Here is a 24,311-nt window from a genome sequence, read left to right on the forward strand (position 1 = left end):
GACTGCTACTCTACTAGACAGTCAGTTGCCTGGTGGAGCAGGACCATTGATCAGCATGGGGACTTGGTTCCCTTCTATAGAAACTACACCAAAATGTGCCTAATGGTGAGCCAAGCATCTGTGGTGACTGGCCACACCCTCTCTGGTGGAAGACCACGCCCCTTAAGCATGGGCCCCTATCACTGCATTGCCCCGGTGGGCCCTTAATGTTCCAGTCCGACACTGCCTACAGTATGTGCACCTGATTTCCACCAATGTGCATGGAACTGCAGAGCAACATGGTAGCAATGCGCCGTGTGAAAGTGCAGGAACAAAATTTCCCTTGGTCAATGAAATGTCTGAAATTGGATAAATGGGTGGCGAAGGAATATTTTTGGGGGGTGTTCCTTAATGTGCGGAAAGGCACACTGCCTTTTTCACTCTATAGATGGGCTTAAGTATTGTACCTGCTCTGGGCTGGCTGTCTTTCGTGTTGTCCAAAACTATTAGTGAGACCCATTTTTTTTCTTCCATGTAGCACTGCGGCAAAAAAGCCCATTTTAAACATATGGCGGCTTGATGCAGAGTTCAACTCAAGTTGGCTGCAATTGCTCCCGTGATTTTTGCCCACATAGAAATTTTGCTTTAGGGCCCCCGTGTCTACCTACGCCTCTACTGTACATGCAGGGAGGTTTGACAATGATGGGAGGTTTACATTGTCGCACAGTGGGCCCCAGGAGATCTTAGGGGTCAATCCTATTAGGTGCGAACTGCGAGGTGCGAGTTGCTATTTTCACTTGGAATTCGCATAGCGAATTTATTTTGCAATCCAATTAGCAACTCGCACTGAATAAGTCAGACTGAATTCGCAACTTTCCACTCGCACCTCCCTGAGGGTGAGAGATGGAAAGGAAAATCTTTATTTTAAGATTAAAATGTCGGCATTTGGAAGTTTCCAATTAGCTTAATTAGTCCTATAATAACAAGTCATTTTTTGGGGTAAAAAAAAAAGTCCTCAAATTACCCCAAAATCTGCTTTTTCGTTACTTTAGGCACCCCAAATTTAATTACAATAATTTTTTAGTTGAAAAATAATTGTTTTTGTAATATTTTTTCAAGGTGCCCTCAAAGTACCCCAAAATCACCCTTTTATTCTACTTTTGTTTTTGCATTTTTTGTTTAATTCATTTGAGATTAAACGAAAAAAGTTAGTTTTTTATAATTTTCTTGCATTTAAAAACCCCCCCCACAAATCAGACATTTGACACCATTTAAAAACCTACAGTACCTTCCTAATGGCCACAAACAGCCTTCTATATGGTCCTGGTAATAAAATTATCCATTTTGGGGGATCCAGGATGGTCTCCTCACATTTTCATGCATTTCTCGCAAATCTAATTTGGCAGTCAATTCGCACCCCTCCGCTGCGAGCAGTGCGAATAGGCATTTTTAATTGAATTGGAGAATTCTCGGGAGCACGCTTCGCTGCGAAGTCTGCGAGTTTCAAGAAACAAACTTGCTACTCGCCATTCGCACCTAATAGGATAGACCCCTTAGTGTCTCCCCGCCAGCGGGGGCGTACTTTAAGTTTGTGGAGGCATCTCTCGTGCGGTGACATGCTTTTCATAGTGGATAAGATTCATAAATGATATCTAATAAAAGTTAATTACTGTATGTGTTTAAAAAAGGAAATACTTTTATGGGACTTTTGAAAACAGTCAGATTGTCAGTTTTTTTTATTACAAACAATAGTGTAAGTTAAATTTTTTATTTTATTTTACGCTACTCTTCCTCTTTTAAAATGTCTGTAAATAGCCCTTAGAAAAAACTGTGATGTTTTTGATGCACTGCTCTGTTTTCTTAGAATGTGATGCCAAAATTTAAATGGATGATTAAAAGAATATTAATAGAAGAGGTAACAAATTAGACACCATCTAACATCAAATATTAAAATTATGATTTAACAAAATAATAAGAAAAAAGACTTCCGATACGTAAACACCCCAAATTCTGTTTCACATTTACTTGATCAATATAAATGTTACAAAATGGTGTTGTCTGTTATATACAGGTGATAAGTACATTGCAACCTATAAGGCATTACTGCAATTACACTGAGTCAAGCGCCCCCTACTGACAAAAGCCAAGGTGTGCAATGCAGAGTATTTTGACGGTCTCAAGGGAAGGGCCCTTATAAAGTACTACTATTGGAAAGAGAAAGGATTTAGTACACTTCATAAATAAAGTAGACCCTCTTAAATACTACACTGTATCTAAATTCTAAAGTTTTAAAAGCAGTGTATTGTTTCATATAAACAATGCTTGCATTCCAGTAACATTCCCAGTGTATATCAGAATTGGGACCAATTTACAGCAGTCTCCACATTTCTTAGGAAATTTAGAACAGTCTCATTGCGTCTTTAAAGTGGCTCCTTTAGTTACCAGTTTCATAATTAATCACTTTGCATTCAATTAATAGGGACACTTTGCTCTTGGCAGGTGAATCTGTACATGATGTGTGCTGAACAATATAAGCTGGCAGAAATATTTTACCTACCCAAGCTGACCTAACAACTGTTATAATACACATCTATTACACTCTATACAGACATAGAACACTACATCCCCAACAAAACCTGACCACTGTACATGATCATAATACAATTCTATTACACACTATACAGATAGAGGTCACTACATCCCCAACATAACCTGACCACTGTACATGATGATAGTACAATTCTATTACACACTATACAGACATAGGATATTACATCCCCAACATAACCCGACCACTGTACATGATCATAATACACATCTATTACACTGTATACAGACATAGGACACTACACCCCCAACATGACCTGACCACCGTACATGACCATAATACACATCTATTACACTGTATACAGACATAGGATATTACACCCCCAACATGACCTGACCACTGTACATGATCATAATACACATCTATTACACTGTATACAGACATAGGACACTACACCCCCAACATGACCTGACCACTGTACATGATCATAATAATTATATTACACTGTATACAGACATAGGACACTACACCCCCAACATGACCTGAACACTGTACATGACCATAATACACATCTATTACACTATATACAGACTTGGGACACTACACCCCCCAACATGACCTGACCACTGTACATGACCATAATACACATCTATTACACTGTATACAGACATAGGACACTACACCCCCAACATGACCTGACCACTGTACATGACCATAATACACATCTATTACACTATATACAGACTTGGGACACTACACCCCCCAACATGACCTGACCACTGTACATGATCATAATACACATCTATTACACTGTATACAGACATAGGACACTACACCCCCAACATGACCTGACCACTGTACATGACCATAATACACATCTATTACACTATATACAGACTTGGGACACTACACCCCCCCAACATGACCTGACCACTGTACATGACCATAATACACATCTATTACACTATATACAGACTTGGGACACTACACTTCCCAACATCACCTGACCACTGGACATGATCATAATACATTTCTATTACACTGTATACAGACTTAGGACACTACACCCTAACATAACCCGACCACTGTACATGATCATAGTACATTTCTATTACACTGTATACAGACTTAGACACTACACTTCCCAACATCACATGATCATACACATCTATTAAACTGTATACAGACTTAGGACACTACACCCACAACATGTCCTGATCACTGTACATGATCATAATACACATCACTATTACACCCTATACAGACATAGGACGCTACACCCCCAACATGTCCTGATCACTGTACATGATCATAATACACATCTATTACACTGTATACAGACATAGGACACTACACCCCCAACATGACCTGATCACTGTACATGATCATAATATAATTCTATTACACTGTATACAGACATAGGACACTACACCCCCAACATGACCTGACCACTGTACATGATCATAATACATTTCTATTACACTGTATACAGACATAGGACATTACACCCCCAACATGACCTGACCACTGTACATGATCATAATACATTTCTATTACACTGTATACAGACATAGCACACTACACCCTAACATAACCTGACCACTGTACATGATCATAGTACAATTCTATTACACTGTATACAGACTTGGGACACTACACTTCCCAACATCACCTGACCACTGTACATGATCATAATACACATCTATTAAACTGTATACAGACTTAGGACACTACACCCACAACATGACCTGACCACTGTACATGATCATAATACACATCTATTACACCCTATACAGACATAGGACACTACACCCCCAACATGTCCTGATCACTGTACATGATCATAATACACATCTATTACACTGTATACAGACATAGGACACTACACCCCCAACATGACCTGATCACTGTACATGATCATAATACACATCTATTACACTGTATACAGACATAGCACACTACACCCTAACATAACCTGACCACTGTACATGATCATAATACACATCTATTACACTATATATATATACAGACATAGGGCACTACACCCCCAACATCACCTGACCACTGGACATGATCAAAATACACATCTATTACACTATATACAGACGTAGGGCACTACACCCCCAACATGACCGGACCACTGCACATGTTTATAATACAATTTTATCACACTGTAAAGACAGAGGAAATGACGCCTCCCAACATGACAACTACACATGATCATAATACAATTCAATTACATTGTATAAAGACACATCTAAACATGACATAGAACACTTCACCTACCCAAAATAACCTGACCAGTGGACACAAACAAAATATAATTCTATTATACAAGTAAAGGACACAGCAACTAACCAATATTACCTGAACTGTGGATATGACTATAATACTATATTCTAATATACATTAGACTTACGATATAGAAAGATACACCTCCCAAAATGACTTTAACACTGGAGATGATAATATAAAACAATCTATACAGACAAAACACAGCACATTTATATGATCTGAACATCAGACCTGATTATGATAGAATGGTTTTACAATTGCTACAAACCTAGACACAGCACGTTTACACATGATGTGATCAACAGACCTGATTATGATAGACCTGTGTTACACTCGCTACCAACCTAGAGCACTACACTTACCAAAGGCCTAAATCCTGGATATGATCATAATTCATAATACAGGTTTGGTATACTCTAAACAGGCATAGTAACACAACTGACTGCTAGGCATAACTGCAGAACATTTCTTGCAGTTTTTACACTCATATGTAATGGTTTTAACCACTTTCAGATGACTATAAATTATAGACGTATAAGTGCACCCTCTGAGAGAGTAGGAAAATTCAATTATAAAAAGTGCATTGTCAGGAAATATTTTAAAGGAGAACAAATGTCAAACATGGGACTGTCCTTATGAAGTCAGGGACTGTTGGTGTCTACAGTATGGGGGGGCGGTGGAGAGGAGTATCAAAGCTTCCATTGAATGGAGGCATTCACCATAGCAACCAATGAGTTTCTACCTATTATTTTGTAGAATGTACTTGATAAATGTTAGCTAGAAGGTGATTGGTTGCTATGGGTAACTTCACTCTTTTGAAGATTTGATACATTTTTCATTACATATCTTACTTTTATAGGGCGAGATTTATCAAATCTTGGAGAGAGCTAAAGTAGACTGTGCTGAAATACAGACAGATAGCTATGAGCAACTTCTCTTTCACTTTCTCTCCAAGATTCGATATATCTCCCCCATAGCGCTGTAGTGTTTAGGTATATGATTAGTGTCGCCTGCAGACTGTGCATTTGAAAAACAGCGTTCCTCGTACACAGGTGTTGTTTTCTGATGGAGGCATATCGCAGTCATCAGTGACTGAATAAGGTGTTCCTGCTGTTCCTGAATCTATGGGAAGGTGAGCCACTTTCTGTACTGCAGTGCTATGGGCTATACTATAAGCACTCATACACATGTGTTTATTATATAATACCTTAATGGTCCATATTACTTGTGTGCATGTGAGCTTGGCATTATATCGCAATGATCATGTTACGCGTATGACTGTTGGTTCTCTTTAAGTGGAAACTCTATGGGGCACTTCCCACCAGCTGAAAATGTATGTAGCACAGTGGCCATTACTGGGATTCTGCTGCACAAATAGAAACAGTTCTCATGCATAATGTAAACTGTATGTCATGCAGGGGGAGGCAGCAGATGTGCCTAGAGAAGAGTCAGCAGTGTAATTCTAAGGTTAAAATAATGCAACCCACGGGGATCAAAAGGTAAAAATAACCCTGCACTAACGCAGAGACAGCAGAGACAAAATCATTCTGCTGTTCCCATGTATTCTGCTGATAACACACAGCCCTTGTCCAATGTCACCACGAGGCTGGCAGCTCTATGTGTACAACTCCTGACGCTGATAAAAGCCAATACTGGCAAAGGTGACTGGTGCACACTTATTATCCTAATGTATTAGTCAGGGGTGTATCTATAATGGGTGTATGATGTCCACACTGCGCACCCTGCACCCATTATAGTCTTTATACTTACCTGTCCATTGTCTCCAGAGTGCTGCTCTGTGGCCATTTTCCCGGTGACTCACGCATGAGCAATATTGCTGTCTCCGGGAAACCGGCGCAGGTGCCATTTTCCCGGAGACTAGCGCATGCGCAGTAGATTCTGGCACTTAGCACTTCTGGCACTTAGCACTTAGCCAGAATCTACTGCACCTGCGGCCGCTGCAGCACCGCCGGAGAGGAGCGGGCCTGCACTGAGAAGCCTTTACGGTAACAGGACGCTAGTGAGAAACTACATAATGTGGAGGGCTTAAAGTAAATCTGGTTCTCTGGCTAAGAAATTATGTAACAAATATCTGCAATGTGAATGGATCTGGCGGATTACAGCATGCTGCCCATGTACCAAAGAAAGTCAATGGCTTCTGTACATGCGCCAGGCGATCAGGTATCTGCACAAAGAAGGAGATCACTAGTGCATACAGATTGATCCATCTAATCTATAGACGGACCACACTTTCCGTGACATGGACGGCGACTGGGCAGCGATTGCACAGAACTATTCTGCGTTGTGGCAGGGTTATGGGAGTGCAAGTCCACTTCCTGATCGATTGTACCATGCAGATGGACATTTCCATTTCAGTCGGATCTTTTTCACTCAGCATGGGAATGATGACAGCGGCGGCTGCAGACGTAAGAACAGAGGGACGGACAGGCTTCCACATGTAGTCGCACAGATATATAGTACGCAATGGCAAATTCTCGCAGTAGCATAAACTAGCAAGCAGGCTGCCGCGGCCGTACACGAAAAGCGGCCGCAGATGGGTCCAAATCGGAATGAGGCCCAATGTATTTATCTGCTATTATAACATCATGCATCAGCATTTCCAGCAATACCCATAGTGTATGATATAAAGCTTGTACAGAAAATCTGCAAAATCTCAGGGCCATTCAGTAGCCCCTAGCTCCCTGCTTCCCATTAACTTTGTGCTGTTGGTGTCACTTATTCATGTTACAATTACTGGCAGCTGCAAAATCCTCCACGTTGGCCATTTTCAAAAGGAAGCAGCACAGGCTATGGTGGGTTACTGGTGACGTTGCTAACATACTGGTGACATCACAAAAACATAGCAAATTAAAATAATTGCTAGTGGTAACAAAAAAAACAAAAGCAATGAAGATATTGTATAGCCGATAAGGGTACAATGAGCAGTACAGCAGTTATATTATTGGACTGCCAAATTCCAATAGCATAGCACAGATGTTCCATCACCATACCTCCCAACATGACCCTCTCCAGGAGGGACACAATGCTCTGTTCCTGGACTTCCTGATAATTAATGATTGCCGTCATCTGGGGTGAAACACCTTTCTTATAAATTAATTAGTTCAACACAGGTGACGGCAATCATAAATTACCAGGGAAGTCAAGGACCAGAGCATTGTGTCCCTCCTCGAGAGGGTCATGTTGGGAGGTATGTCTAAAGCTGCATACACACACAACGATTTTGTTACCAACGATTTTCTGAACGATTTTCTGAACGATTGTCTGTCAGATTATCTGTCAGATTTTTTAAAGTGTAATGAACGATTTTTTTGAACTACAAACGATTTTTGCATATTAACTTAATGAAAATCGTTGAGTTGGCCAGTCTGACTGAACTACAAACTACAAACGAGAACACGCATGAACGATAATCATTCATCGTTTTAACTTAGAAAGTGAATGATTTTTTCAACGATTGAATGATAATCGATATCGTTAACGATAATCGATCAAAAAATCATTGTGTGTGTATGCACCTTAACTAGTAGCTGTACTAACCACAGTTAATATTTCCAAATTTTTCAGTCTATCAACTGTAATGTAATTATGTCAAGTCTGTAATTTTTTTTACCTCTTTTACTGATAACAAACAGTTAAAACCAGTCTAGCAATTCACTAGGATATATTGACATAACTGAACTGTGAGGCATTGTGTGCCTCATGCCTCAGCAAAGTCATTAGTTTCTATTAAATTGATAGGGTGCATTGATTTCCTGTAAGGCCTTCCTCCACTGAGTACTGATAACAGGTGCATTTAAGAATCCATGTTTTTATAAATATACTTATTTGGGATTTATGTTACCTAGCAGTCCAGTAAAACACATACGTGACATTGAATTGGATTGAAAATGTTCTGTTTAGAAAAACTATTAGTTATTTCCCGCTACAGTAACTGCAATTTCGAAATCACATGAAATGTAATTAACTAGCAGAGGCAGGAAGAGGTCCAAGCAGAGATCAGAGCAGGCATATTTAAACCAATCAAGCAGATCTGTACAGGATACTGCCTAATCATCTGCTCTATCCTGTCCCAAAATTTGCTCTTTGGTCGTGCAGGAGATGTAAACAATTAAAGGAGACTGTCACTCAAGGAAAGTATTTCTCCTTAAAGCCTTGTACAGATCTGCATTCATTTTAGCCATTTAATGCACCCTATTAGTCTATTAAATGCATTTTGAAGCTATACACAGACACACAAACACACTTGTGTACAAATGTACATAGCAGCAATCTGGTATTTTACTTTTTTGTTAAAAATTTGAAATAAAAGGCCATGTTCACATTTAATGAGTAATACCCCTTTTCCACCTAAATTCCGGGTCTGACCCGGAGTTGGAACAAAGGGCCTGATTCAGACCCACTCGCGAGCGGCTGTCCGCTCGCAAGTGGGTCGATGGTCTGCACTGAGCATGCGCACGACGGAGGGAGCTCCGTCGTGCGCATGCGCCAGACGCGACGAGCGAAGGACTTTCCTTCGCTCGTTGTGTCTGATCAAAGGGGGCGTGCTGTCGATGTTGATTGACAGCACGCCCCCTTTGGTGGGCGTGCCGGGGGCGTGCCTCCCTGACGGGGGCGTTCACAAGGGAACACCTACCGTCAGAAGCCGGCCCACTGACATCACTAGTGATGTCAGTGGGAGTGATTTTGGCTCTGATAGAGCCAAAATCACTCCGGGCCTTGTGGTTGAAAACCTCAACCGAAGGCTCCGGCTCGCAGTGGCGATGGTCGCGATGGTCACGACCATCGCGGCCATCAAACTGCACGCTCGTATAGGCTGTGGGTGGTGACCCACAGCTATACGAGCGTAGCGTCCAGGAGGACGCTCCATAATTATGGAGGGCGGCCCTCATTCAGAGCGTGCGCTCTGCTCAGAGCGTACCGCTCTGAATGAGGGACAAAGTTCCTATCCGGATCAGACCCGGAATTTTGCCGGTGCCGACTCGGGATATTCCCGAGTCAGCGCCGCTCACACCGCAGTCGGGTCTGCAAAGACCCAGCTTTTGCGGAGTGAAAGTGGTCGCTTGGAGATGATGTCATCTCCAAGCGCCACCGAAGCAGGACCAATCGGCCGGCTAGCAGCGCACTCCAGGTCATCGTGACCCGGAGTGCGCTGTTCTCACAGCAGGGTTTCTCACGGGCTAGGCCCATGTTACACCCTGCTAGTTACCTGGGTTGGATTGCCGGGTCACTCGACCCGGCGATCCAACTCTCTCCTCTTTTACACCAGGGAGCTGCCTGGGTTAACCCTTCAAAAACCCGGGTTTTAGCTCCGGTGTAAAAGGGGTATAATAATGCACTTTGCATGAAAAACACATCACTAAAGCACGTTTTCATGCATTTCTATCCATTTTACAATGTGTGGGAGGTCGTACTTGTGAAGTACTGTAGCTGATTCACTAAAAACAAATTAAGTACCTTAAGGTTTCAGAATTGATCTGGTCATAGTATAAACCACAGGTTCTCAAAGTCGGTCCTCAGGACCCCAAACAGTGCGGGCCAAATGTAATAGGGTGAGAGTTTAGAAAATGTGAGAGTTTAGCAGTAAACTCTCACATTGGTTGAGTTTTATCTTCAAAATGGGAAAACATCTGAATGAGATTTTAAATCGTGAGAGTTTTTTAAGTCTAAAAAAACATGCAAGTTCTCTCTGTTACTTTGTTTTTGGACTCTATGGGCCAAATGTAATAGGGTGAGAGTTTAGAAAAGTGAGAGTTTCTGACACTTTTTAAACTTTACCAATGTAATAGAGTCCAAAAACAAAGTAACAGAGCGAACTTGCATGTTTTTTTAGACTTAAAAAACTCTCACGATTTAAAATCTCATTCAGATGTTTTCCCATTTTGAAGATAAAACTCAACCAATGTGAGAGATTACTGCTAAACTCTCACTTTTCTAAACTCTCACCCTATTACATTTGGCCCTATATCTTTTCCAGCTCTCCTCACAGAATCGCATACACGGCAAGATAAAATGCCTGTCAGACCGACAGACATTTTATCTGGCAGCCTGTCAGCCAGCAGATGTCGGCGGCCTACACTGTGAGGAACACAGAAAATGTCTGTCTGTCGGCCGCCGCTGGGTACACACTGCTCGATGCGGCCGACATTTTAACTCACAAATATCGCTTGGTCGGGCATGCCAGATCGACCAGCATGCCCGACCGAGCGATATTTAACCCACGGTAGCCCGCACACACGCTACAATTATCGGGGCGATCCGCGGATATCTGGCGGATCGCCCCGATAATTGTAGCTGTATGCCCAGCTTTAGTAATACAGCCATGGCCAAAAGTTTTGAGAATGACACAAGTATTGGTTTTCACAAGTTTGCTGCTTCAGTGTTTTTAGGTCTTTTTGTCAGATGTTACTATGATATACTGAAGTTAAGTTACAAGCATTTCATAAGTGTCAAAGGCTTTTGTTGACAAATTACATTAAGTTTATGCAAAGAGTCAATATTTGCAGTGTTGACCTTTCTTTTTCAAGACCTCTGCAATTCGCCCTGGCATGCTGTCAATCAACTTCTGGGCCACATACTGACTGATGGTCGCCCATTCATGCCTAATCAATGCTTGGAGTTTGTCAGAATTTGTGGGTTTTTGTTTGTCACCTTGAGGAAAGGTGAGCGCTACCATCGGTCCTGTGTCATGCCAACAGTAAAGTATCCTGAGACCATTCATGTGTGGGACTGCTTCTCAGGCAAAATTGTGAGTGAACCCACTCCCTTGGCTAAGAACACAGCCATGAATAAAGAATGGTACCAAAAACATCCTCCAAGAGCAACTTCTCCCAACAATCCAAGAACTATTTGGTGACGAACAATGCCTTTTCCAGCATTTTGCCATAAGGCAAATTGAACAACTAAGTGGCTCGGGGACCAAAACATCGAAATTTTGGGTCCATGGCCGGGAAACTCCTCAGACCTTAATCCCATTGACAACTTGTGGTCAATCCTCAAGAGGCGGGTAGACAAAAATCCACAAATTCTGACAAACTCCAAGCATTGATTAGGCAAGAGTGGGTGTCCATCAGTCAGTATGTGGCCCAGAATTTGATTAACAGCATGCCAGGGTGAATTGCAGAGGTCTTGAAAAAGAAGGGTCACACTGCAAATGTTGACTCTTTGCATAAACTTAATGTAATTGTCAATAAAAGCCTTTGACACTTATGAAATGCTTGTAATTTTACTTCAGTATACCATAGTAACATCTGTCAAAAAGGTCTAAAAACACTAAAGCAACCAACTTTGTGAAAACCAATACTTGTGTCATTCTCAAAACTTTTGGCCATGGCTGTACACTTGTGCTCCTGCTGGGTGACCTGGAAAACGTGCACTGTGTGGGGTCCAGAGGACCGAGTTTGAGAATCACTGGTATAAACTATAAAACAAGAGCTCTTTGAAATTGTTAAATAATTATTGCTGTTAATCTTATGGATGCTACATGGACTCCGCCCAACTGTCCATCAGTGTTTTCAGTGTAGGGGGCCAACATTTTGTATTTAGCAGAAATGTGGGGTTTCCCATAGCAGCAAATCAAATATCAGCTTTGATCAATCCAGTGGAAACTTGACAATAAAAGCTAATGTCTGATTGGCTAAGGTTACATCACATTTGTGTATATATGCTATTGACTCATTATCATAAATTCTTAAAAAAATATATATCTGTACTAAGAATAATTATTAATACTTTTTACTTTCTATCTTTGATACAATAAAACAGTCAAATTAATATATTCCCATCAAATAGAATATGTCTAGGAGTATGTAGTTGTTTATAAAGATGGCCAGATGTGCTTTGCTCCCTTTATTAAGCAGGTCCAGCGGGTGCTGATATTATTAGATCAGACATCCACTAAACAGAGCTTATTATTTCTGCCCTTTGCAATGTTAATAACATTACATTGTATTAATGAACCCATATCAAACAGCCAAGCTTTCATCACTCTAATTCAATTTATGCTAGCCATGCCCGTTACAACCTGATTGGATTGGATCATTGTAATCAGATATTTCAGTATTTTGACCACAGATCTAATGAAATTTGAAAGATCCAATCCAATCTGATTGAAAGGCTAATTGTCCACAATTCTAGGTATAAAATAAACCATCTAGTACAGTGTTTCCCAACCTCGGTCCTCAAGGAAAGCTGGCCACACATCTAAAGATTATCTGTCCAACCAGCCAACTAGTTGATTGGTTGGAATGAAAATCTGGTAACGTATGGGAGTAACTGATGATCAGCAATTTGCTCCTAAATGCCAGAAAACAGATGAAAATGGTCATTCAGACAAGTTTGTTTAATGTTTGATTTAAACAATTTGTTCAAACAACAGTTTTTGTCCATTTTCCAGCGTTTGGGAGCAATTTGCTGATTGTCAATTGCTTTCAGACCTTACCAGATTTTCTTTCCAACCAATCAACTAGTTGGCTGGTTGGACAGATAATCTTTAGATGTGTGGCCATCTTAACAGTGCAGATTTTATTTATATCCATGATTCAGCACAGATGGTTAAATCAAAATAACTGAGGAACTACTTGCAACACCTGTGGTCAAGTATGGCTATCCTTAAAACCTGGACTGTAAAGCTGGCCACACACTAGACCAACTTTCATCCAACCATCCAACTAGTTGATTGGTTGGAATGAAAATCTGGTAACGTATGGGAGTAACTGATGATCAGCAATTTGCTCCTAAATGCCAGAAAACAGATGAAAATAGTCGTTCAGACAAGTTTGTTAAATGTTTGATCTAAACAATTTGTTCACACAACAGTTTTTGTCCATTTTCCGGCGTTTGGGAGCAAATTGCTGATTGTCATTTGCTTTCATTCCTTACCAGATTGTCATTCCAACCAATCAACTAGTTGGCTGGTTGGACAGATAATCTTTAGATGTGTGGCCAGCTTTAGTGTGCCTTGAGAACCGTGGTTGGGAACCTCTGATCTAGTACCTTAAGATATATTTAAATTATCGACTAAAATAGAGACTAAATTATGTATTTAAGATGGGGAGCACCGCAGATTATGGGGATTTATAGATAAAATATAGAGACATACTGTATATATTTTACTTACAATACATCAATAATACATTTTATGACAACACTAGTAAACTTACTTAGACAAGTCTCACTATAGCTATAGATGGAGACCCACCCTCCACAAAACTTAGGTAACAAAAACAACATAAATGGCAGAAAAAAAGGCGTAACAAATTTTTCCTGTACATCTCCTAAATATGTTATGCAGGGACTGTGTTTGGTCCCTGACATGTGAATTCTCCGTATAGCTAATATAAGCATAACTGTGTTCTCTAATGTGAAAGACAATTACAAGCCAAGTGAATTACTTGATATATAAACTATATTTACACTAAATACATGATCTCAGTGTGGTGACCAAGTTCAGAAAGCTTAATGTACAGGTAAATAGTCTAAACAATCATCCCAAACACCTCAAAATCATATATTAAATGTATATAATATTTTAATATTATGTGCTAAACATTGTGGGAGACACCTAAGTAAACTGGTACGAAGGAAAAAGGTGGAATTGTCCACAGAAGTCAGTAATATATTTAATTTGCCAAATAACACTTGAAATATTACACTTCACCGTTTTCTCTTTGTGCCAATTTCCTATAACTGTCCGGCATCACAGGTCCTGCGGCTAACTACCAGATAACTAGATTTCCTGGTAATGAACTCTATAGCTTAGTCCAATAATACTGACACTTGCGCTCTTTGAGCATTATTAAGTGCCACGCTCAGCCCCCCCTTCCACACATTGGGGCAGATGTATGAAGCTGTGGAAAGTGATAAAGTGGAGAGTGATAAACGACCAACCAATCCGCTCCCACCTGTCATTTTTCAAACACAGCCTGTACCATGACAGTTGTGAGCTGATTGGTTGGTCGTTTATCACTCTGCACTTTATCACTTTCCAGAGCTTCATACATCTGCCCCATTGGCTCCTAAACCAATAGAGTGCCAGGGTGTCTCCAATGCACGATACATTGAGGACCCCTCCAGCACTGAACTAGAGTATATCAAAAAGCAGTAACAAACACTACTGACCTTTCCCAAAGATAGGGCCCTCTTCAGTAAGGGGTTTCCATTTTGTGCCAGTGGCTAAATCCTTCAAGTGTTCCTCCAATTGTGTGCCTATGGCAAAAATCCTTAGTGAATAGGGCCCAATAAATAATTATAGCTATATTAATTATATATCATACATGTACAATATGAAATTTGGGAGCACAAATCTACTCCGCAAAAAAATAAAAATAAACAGCAAAATGTAAAATACAAGAGAGAATAATGCAGTAAAACAATGATATACTGTACTAAAATTGGTCTCTATGTTTACAAGCAATTTTCACAATTCATGCAACTTTAATTTTCTAATTTGTACATGTCTTTCTGCAACTCTTACCAAATACATTGCTTTACCACTATGGTTTCCAGGCAGGATTGTTTATTTTTATTGACACTGGATATGTCATAGATTTGCTTTGTAAATGCAGCACTATCCAGTGCACAAGGTACAGATGATCTATGTTATGTCCAAGGGCAGTGAAGATAAACAACTCTTCCAGAGTGATAAAAATGGGCTTCCAAGTAGGAATCTACAGTGAAAAGGCAATGTATAATAGTATATATCGCTTGCTATCCTCCATATGAACTTTGAATATGATCTAATAAATGGTCTTAAATGTACATCTCACTCCCAAAGAACATAATATAAATATGTTATTATTACACATTACAACAGACATTACAATAGACCAGAGGTTCCCAAACACGGTCCTCAGGGCTCCCCAACAGTTCAGGTTTTAGAGCTATCCATGGTTGAGCACAGGTAGTTAATTCAAATTGACTGAGGTAGTAATTAAGCCACCTGTGCTCAACCATGGATATCTTTAAAACCTGAACTGTTGTGGAGCCTTGAAGTCCGTGTTTGGGAACCTCTGCAATAGACAATAGATCTGATCTTCTTCGGGAGTGTGGCAGCATTAATTGATCAGGGGACAAATGAAGAACAGTATTTACAGACAATTATTTCTAAACTCAGAGCATTTCTGCGCTCATAATGTGCGAAAAGTCATGCGCAGTGTTACAATTTACAGAATATCCGATGCAATATTGGATGATAGATAGTATACATGTTTAGCACAGCTTAGACAGGTTAATTCTAAAGCTTCTAATCAGTCACTGTCACCTATTTAAACGTCTGTAGTTGAAGCTGTCAGTTTGTTTGCTTAAAACGTCCAAGCCTCAATGATGTCACTACTTAAGCAATATTCTGCAGAATGCACCTAATCCACTAATTAGGAAGGAATGGGTATGTAATGCTGGCTGTCGGGATGCCTCCTGTCACAATACCGACAACGGCATCCAGATATTTGGTATCCCGACAGAGGTTAGGTAAGTGTACTTACCCTCCCCCCTTCCGCTGCTTTCTTGCAGCCTAACACTAACCCTCCTCATCACACACCCGAACCCTCCCCGTTAGTGCCTAACCCTAACCCTCCCCCCTTAGTGCCTAACCCTAACCCCCCCAGTGGTGCCTGACCTTCCTAAGGAATGGGTGGTATCACTGAGGCACGACAAAGACATTACTAGACGATCTGGCAATACTGTAGTTAGTTAAGGACTGATTAACCATTTCACCAACAATTTGATGCCGCAGACAAAAAGGTCACCATTTGATATTTTCCCACGCCCAATTTCTGTTACAAAACTAAGGGGCCAATATAGAGATCAAGGCAAATTGGGTTGAATCGCTCCTGCGTTGCATACAAGGTACTACGGTCTTATTCAGAGTTGTATGCCGAGCCGATGGTTTGCGTACAACTCCAGTGTTTGAAGATCTGTGCAGGCTCTGTAGTGCGCATGCACAGATCTCCTTCTGCGAGTTCCCTGGGCAGAGCGGGGACGGCATCAGGCAGCGTCGCAGAAAATGGGGGAATGTCGGTCCTGTTTTCACAATATATCGCTCGGATGTGGAAACATCGCGTGGATCGCATAGTGTGTACCCCCGATCGCGCGTGCCCTTGGGTTATTTATCGCCTTGCCCCATCTGCTGTGCTGCATAGGATGATGCAATGAACGTTTCCATGCTGCTCAATGCAGCTGGGAATGACATATTGCGCCGTCCTTCACACTGCGACGTGCAGTCTCTACGGCCGGCGCAATGTATGACTCCATCTCGACGTCCCATCGCTGGGTACACACATTGCGTAGTGTGTACCCAGCAAAAAACACAAAACATATGCACTGTAAACAGGCGTGTGCGTTCAACTCTGCATCCTGCATTATATAGGTATGCAAATGTCATTATTTGCAAACTTGTTTTATAAATGCCCATTAATGTATTTAATAAAAAAAAATGTAGGATGGCAGGAACAAGTCAATAAACCAAATTTACCAGATGATGGTAAATCCTTTTTTCTTTTTTTTTTAATCTAGCTTTAATGGTCAACACAGCTTAATTATTAACAAATTAACTATTTCAGTGTTTTAGTTATGAATACCGTACAAGGATATAGCTGTTTTGCTTGGAATAAGGAGCCCTTTTGGAATGTTTTTTTTTTTTTTTGCAATAAGAAACATGTTTAACAGCTATTCCAATTGATTGTACGGAAGCAGATCCCAGACAGCTGCCACTTCCGCTCCATGCTTTGTGATGTCCCACACATGGGAACAAAACACATTTGATTGTGATTAAGAAAAAAAAAAAACGGGTAGAATTTAAAATGCAGAAGAGGGGAGGTGTGAGAGCGAGGAAAGCGAAGACGAGCATTCTGGCAATTATAGCTGCCAACGTGGGCTTCAACGGACGTTCATAAACAATACAGCGGCCCTTGCAGGATTTCATTCTCATCTGACGCATTGAGGAATAGATCAAATAGTTTAACTCTTCTGTGGAATGCTGATCTTATGGTGGCCATACATGGCACGCTATACGTTGTCGATCCGATGGATCGGCACGATGTAGGTGCTATATCGTGCTGTGTATGGGCACGATATCGTACCTGATATCGTGCTGCGCGCTCCCGCGGGATCGTAAATTGCATCCCCAGATGTTCCCGCATGTTCATCTGATCTGGGATGCGATGTATGATCCTATTCAGATTGTGGAGGGGGGAGCCGGCGTATCGTGCGGTCAGCGGGGACCACGTGATTGTCAGCGGGGACAGCACGATCCGTCTGCCGATGGATCGGCAGTCGCCCTACACGGTGCATCGCACCGTGAATGGCCGCCTTAACTCAACATGACTTACATGCTCAGCTGCAACAGAACAGAATAGAATAAAAAGTTAGATTTAGATCACAACTCTAGCATTGCACCCATTGGATCTGTCCTCCATTTCACGGTTAGACATCGTATGTTCAAACTGTGTGGAGTTTGCATGTTCGCTACATGTTTGTGTAGGCATTTTCTGGGTGCTGTAGTTTCCTCCCACACTCCAAAATCATAGAGGTACATCAACTAGCTGGACAAAATCAGCTCCTAACAGTCATTTTTCAGACACAGCCTGTAAAGTGACAGTTAGGAGCTGATTGGTTGGTACTTTGTCTCTCCCCAAGGCTTAGTACATAGACTCCTTAATGAACAATGGAGTAGATGTATGAAGCAGGTAGAAGAGTGAAGAAGTGTGCCAGTGGAGAAGTTACCCATGGCAACCAATCAGCTTCTACAGTACCTATCATTTTACAGACTGTACTTGATAAATGCAACCTCAAAGCTGATTGGTTGCCATGGGCAACTTTTCCACTGGCACACTTCTCCACTCTTTTCACTGCTTCATACATCTACCCCATTGCCTTTATAAAGCATATATGCATAACCTTTTTAACATTCAGGGGTCTATTTACTGAGAAGTGTTAGGACACAGAGTGAAAAGTGATAAGGTACCAGCCAATCAGCTCCTAGCTGCTATCTCACAGGCTGTGTTTGAAAAATGACAGTTGGGAGCGGATTGGCTGGCACCTTATCACTTTTCACTCTGTCTCCTAACACTGCTTAGTAAATAAGCCGGGTACAACATATCATGTGGTCGTTTGACACCAGACGATCTGTTGAACGACCGCTCGATATGTCGTTCACAAGCCGCCTCCACAAGCATGGGGTCGTTCATCAAAGTGACAGATTGAGCAGCATGTAGGCTCGATCTGTCGATGCGATGAACGAAGCCGCGGGAGCGTGCATGGTTGGTCATAGTACATGCACACTTGCCAACATGGACGGTATAACGGCCCGATACACCGGACCGGGCGACATATCGTCTAGTGTGCACCCAGCTTGAGCATAGGTAATGTATCTGGCAATATAATATGTCATCTTATTTGTACACTATTTAAAAACAACGAAGACATAAAAATGACACAAGATGTCTGCCATATGTTATGTAATGCACAGAGCCGGATATTCATGTTTATCAGGTGTACTGTATGCTTGTTATTAAATGCTGACGTATAAAGAGATAACTGCTGTCTCCTCTAATTATATTCTCGTCTTGCTGAACACTCTGGCTGAATAAAGTTGAGTTGTGAAGGGTTGCACTGAGCAGCAGATTCTCAAAATACCTACAGTAGATCTCTTTTTCATTTCCAGAATGTGCTGCTTATGTTTGTGATCTATTCAATGAAGCCAAAGTGTGTCCTCATTTAATATAATCATGCACTGAAATTTAGGCTGTGCCAATTGTGGCTGTTAATATGAAAGTGCAAACGTACAGTTACCCGCTGGCAGAGCAGCCATTTACAAGGCCTAGCCTTGTCCATTTACCATGGAGGCCTCCTCTTCTGCGCATGCATGGAGGTCGATGCAAGCACAGTGGAGCCCACTTGAGCTTAGTCACTAATACCCCTTTTACACCGGAGCTAAAACCCGGGTTATTGAAGGGTTAACCCGGGCAGCTCCCTGGTGTAAAAGGGGAGAGGGTTGGATCGCCGGGTCAAGTGACCGAGCATTCAAACCCAGGCAAATAGCAGGGTTTAACAAGGGCGTAGACCGTGAGACCCTGCTGTGAGAACAGCGCACTCCGGGTCACAATGACCTGGAGTGCGATGCGAGCCGGCCGATTGGTCCGGCTTCAGTGGCACTTGGGGATGACGTCATCTCCAAGCGTCCACTTTCACGCCGGGAAAGCAGGGTCTATGCAGCGCCGACTCTGATGTGAGCGGCGCCGACTCGGGAATATCCTGGGTCGGCTCCGGCTAAATTCCGGGTCTGATCTGGATAGGAACTCTGGGCCTGATTCAGAGCCGGACGCTCTGACCAGAACGCTCACTCTGAATCAGGGCCCTCCTACCTAAACTTGGAGCGGCCTCTTGGACACTCGCATAGCTGTGGGTCAAGACCATCGCGACCATTGGGCTTGCGACAAGACCCTGCGGTAGGGTCTCGGTGACCGCAAGCCCTGGAGTGATTTTGGCTCTATCAGAGCCGAAATCACTCCCACTGACATCACTAGTGATGTCAGTGGGGCCGGACCCAGACGGTAGGCGTTCCCATGGGAACGCCTCCGTCTGGCAGCCACGCTCCCCGGCACGCCCAGCAAAGGGGGCGTGCTGTCAATCAACATCGACAGCACTCCCCCTTTGGCTTCCCCGTCGCTCCCCGGGTCTCGCGCATGCGCACTAGGGCACCATCGAGCCGCTTGCGAGCGCTCAGCGCTCGCGAGCGGGTCTGAATCGGGCCCTCTGCTCCAACTCCGGGTCAGACCCGGAATTTTGGGGGAAAAGGGGTATTATCCTGTATTAATTCCCCTGATTGCCAGATCTTGCTATGGTGCCAGGTGATTCCAAGTTACACACCTGCATAGCAACCAGAAGACATCAGCTTTGATTGATGTAGTCCAAGTTAAGGCCCCCATACATCAGCAATTGATTGCAGCAATCGTGCAATTTGCAATCGATTGTGTATAAAAATCTTTCCCTTTTTCAATTGAATGCAGATTGCAGGATTGCCACAATCGATTGAAAAAGGGAAAGATTTTTATACCAATCGATTGCAAATTGCACGATTGCTGCAATCAATTGCTGATGTATGGGGGCCTTTAGACAACAGCAGCAAATGTAGAGTTAAGGCGGGGTTGGGGCATGGTGTATTCCATCATGTTGGAATTCGCTGATTTGTCGATCCCGACAAAAATATGATCATGATCAGCAAATCTGAAATTTTCAACATGAAGAATTTCAGATTGTCAAATGGCTGCAGATCGCTGTTTCCGACCGACGGAACGCATTGGGGAATCAGCAGGCAGATTTACAGTATGGTTGGGGATGTAGTTGAAATCCCAGCTGTAGGGGTGCCAGCTCTCAAAATGCCGGTGCCGCAATCCTGACACCAGTCATAATCCCGGCACCAGCATCCTGACGGTAAGTAGTCAGGTTAGGCACTAGAGGGGGAGGGTTAGGTTTAAGCACAAGGGGGGAGATTATTCTTAGTGTGCGGGGAGGGCTATTGGTAGGGTTAGGTTACTTACCGACAGGTGTCGGTATCCTAACCCTGTTGGGTTGCTGGTGTTGGGATTCTGACTGCCGGGATCTCGAGCGCCGGCATCCCATACCCATCCCGTTTGGTTGTCGTGGGGTTTTGTACATTTGTATTTTCTTAGTAGATAACAACATGTGTGATAGTGCCTGCAACCATAGTTATGTTTAGGAGAAAAGAAACATAAAAAATTATCTATTTCATAGAACTTTTCATGGCATATAAAAACGAACTAAAGGACTAAACCTGTCATGGAGGGGAGCTTTAGAGACAGAGCTTTCAGTGTCATAACTTGGGATGTGTAATCAGTGCCACCATTGAGGGTGCAGAGCCAACGGGGTGCACCATCATAGCCCAGTGGCATTTATGTTCAGCTTGTGGAGTGCCTGGAAGAACACCCTGTTGCCTGGAGAGGAACACGGCGCACCCTTAGAAGGCACCCGGCTCCTAGTTACTGCTCTCGGCACCTTATTCTGTAGCATCATGATGTTTTGTGTGCTGGGGGCGGCAGCGGTTGGCCAAGTGCTCAGACGTGTCCTTCTACGGCACTGGGCTTTCTCAACGGTATCGTACTACAGAGAAGGCACGAGCTGAGCAGATGGGACAGACCTTCTGCAATTATTATATAGATTTTGATAATCGTTTTCCTTTAAAAGCTTGTATATGTGTTTCAAACACACCTCAGTTTAGGAGTCATCACCACAATGCTATCTGCCGTACTTGACTGAGTTCAGTGTAACAGATATTTAGGTCAGTGAAGAATTCCCAGGAGGATTCCATTATCTGCACCTTTTTCTGTGATGGCAGAAACCCGTATTGTAAAATTAGGATAGAGGGACTGATACGAAGGTGCACACAGTCGCCGTGGCGGCTTCGTCTATTTGCAGATCCGTAGTGGAGACAATATGCAAATGCTACATTCTGCCTTCCCCTCGTATAGTAGCGTGCACCTGAATGTGTAAGCACTGCAGCACTCACTATCAGCGTTAATACACGTTGTAATACTGCCGGTCATTCAAGACACTCCACCATCATCTGCACCATCCATTCTAGCACCTGTCCTATTTCAGGTGCAGTGTCTGCGTCTGACCATGGCCTCTGTGGCTGCGGCTCTGCGTCTGAGAATGCAGCCGCTATCACTGACACGCACGCGATACTCCCATAACATGGCCACGCAACAGGTTTTTTTGTGTACACTTCAGGACACCACTCAGTCACCACCCAGGAATGCCCATGGTTTTCCCCCTACCATCTCCGATAACAGCGTTCCCGTAGGCAACAGCGCATCTGTGCATACACAGAGGATAATGTATTCACCGTAGTAGCAAATATATATATATATATATATATATATATATATATATATATATATGGGATGTGTTTTAAATGCCAGGCTGTTGGGATGCCTGCGCTCAGAATGCTGGCCCTGGAATCCCGATGGTAAGTAGTGAGGTTAGGGGGAGGGTTAGGATATGTAATTGGAGGAGGGTTAGGGTTAGGCACTAGGAAGGGGGAGGGTTAGGCACTAGGAAGGGAGGGTTAGTTTTAGACTGCGGGTGGAGGGGGGGTAAGGTTTAGGCTGCGGGGAAGGGGGGTTAAGATACTTACCTTAACACTGTCTGGATGTCATATTGTATATGATAGCTTCATCTAGAGGTGTGTTTGACACCACAATCCTCCTGCATTACTTTTTATGAACCTACAACATTACTCTGTGCTGCTGGGGTACATGACTCCTTCCAATCTCTAACTCTTCTTTATTACTTCCTGTTGTCTCGATTCCCCTCCTTATATAATGGAACTGCCCCTGTCACATGCACTCACTCACACAAGTGGACAAGTAGCCTTTTATCCACAAGATCAGTAAGCATATCTTCTGAAATACTCTGTGTTGCTGTTAACATTCCAATGATCTCGCCAGCTAGATTTTGCTCTATAATTAACCACTCCCCCAATGGCTATGTATACTCCTTTCCTGTGGATCAAGGGGGCACCGCAATGAACATCATACAGGGTCCTGCGCGTGCAAAAGCTAGCCGACCGAACTTGCTTACCTTGTGCTTTCTCCAGAAATATGGCACCAGTACCATACCTCTGAAGCAATCACTGGGAATATGGTGCCAGCTCCATTTTCCCAGAGATTTTGCGCATGTACAGTAGATGCTGGCGCATTCCCCGGCGAGATTTCGTCTAGGGAGTTTGGACATAGCCCTTCTTCTGTTAAAAAGCCCCTGCTAGGAAGAATATGTGGCCTATCATGTAAACAAATCCCGACAGTGGCAGGCCGACACGGCTGAAAATAGCGATCGTCTCCAGGTAAGTATGAACTAACCTAACCCCCCCTAACCCTCCTTAGGGGTGCCTATCCCTAACCTTCCCCCCAGTGCCTAACTCTAATCCCCCCTCTAAGTGCCTAAACCTATCCCCCCTTCCCCGCTGCCTAACCCTAAGTCCCCCCCCGGTAGTGCCTAACCCTAACCTCCCCCCCCCTAGCCTAACCCTAACCTCCCGGGGGGGGTGCCTAACCATAACCCTCCCTCCCCCTAGCCTAACCCTAACGTCCCGGGGGGTATCTAACCCTAAATCCCCCCCAGGGGTGCCTAACCATAACCCTCCCTCCCCCTAGCCTAACCCTAACCTCCCAGGGGGGTACCTAACCCTAAGTCCCCCCCAGGGGTGCCTAACCCTATTCCTCCCTCCCCCTAGCCTAACCCTAACCTCCCGGGGGGTGCCTAACCCTAAGTCCCCCCCGGGGGTGCCTAACACTAAACCTCCCTCCCCCTAGCCTAACCCTAATCTCCCAGGGGGGTGCCTAACCCTAAATTCTCCCCGGGGGTGCCTAACCCTAACCCTCCCTCCCCCTAGCCTAACCCTAATCTCCCAGGGGGGTGCCTAACCGTAACCCTCCCTCTCCCTAGCCTAACCCTA

General features: G+C 43.1%; 1 protein-coding gene across 7 annotated transcripts in view; it reads right to left on the reverse strand.

Moving 5' to 3' along the window:
- ELAVL4 (ELAV like RNA binding protein 4) overlaps window positions 1-24,311 on the reverse strand; it is a 97,498-nt gene that overhangs the window by 13,177 nt on the left and 60,010 nt on the right. For 5 of the 7 annotated variants that reach the window (XM_088479295.1, XM_088479294.1, XM_088479293.1 and 2 more), the window contains exon 3: window positions 14,960-15,046. The exons of the other annotated variants lie outside the window; for them this stretch is intronic. In XM_088479295.1, coding sequence (XP_088335421.1) covers window positions 14,960-15,046 — 87 coding nt within the window. The remainder of the gene's footprint in view (window positions 1-14,959; window positions 15,047-24,311) is intronic. 7 annotated transcript variants of the gene reach the window in all.

This window comes from Taudactylus pleione, unplaced genomic scaffold, assembly GCF_031769625.1.
Source record: "Taudactylus pleione unplaced genomic scaffold, aTauple2 ptg000230l, whole genome shotgun sequence".
NCBI lineage: Eukaryota > Metazoa > Chordata > Amphibia > Anura > Myobatrachidae > Taudactylus > Taudactylus pleione.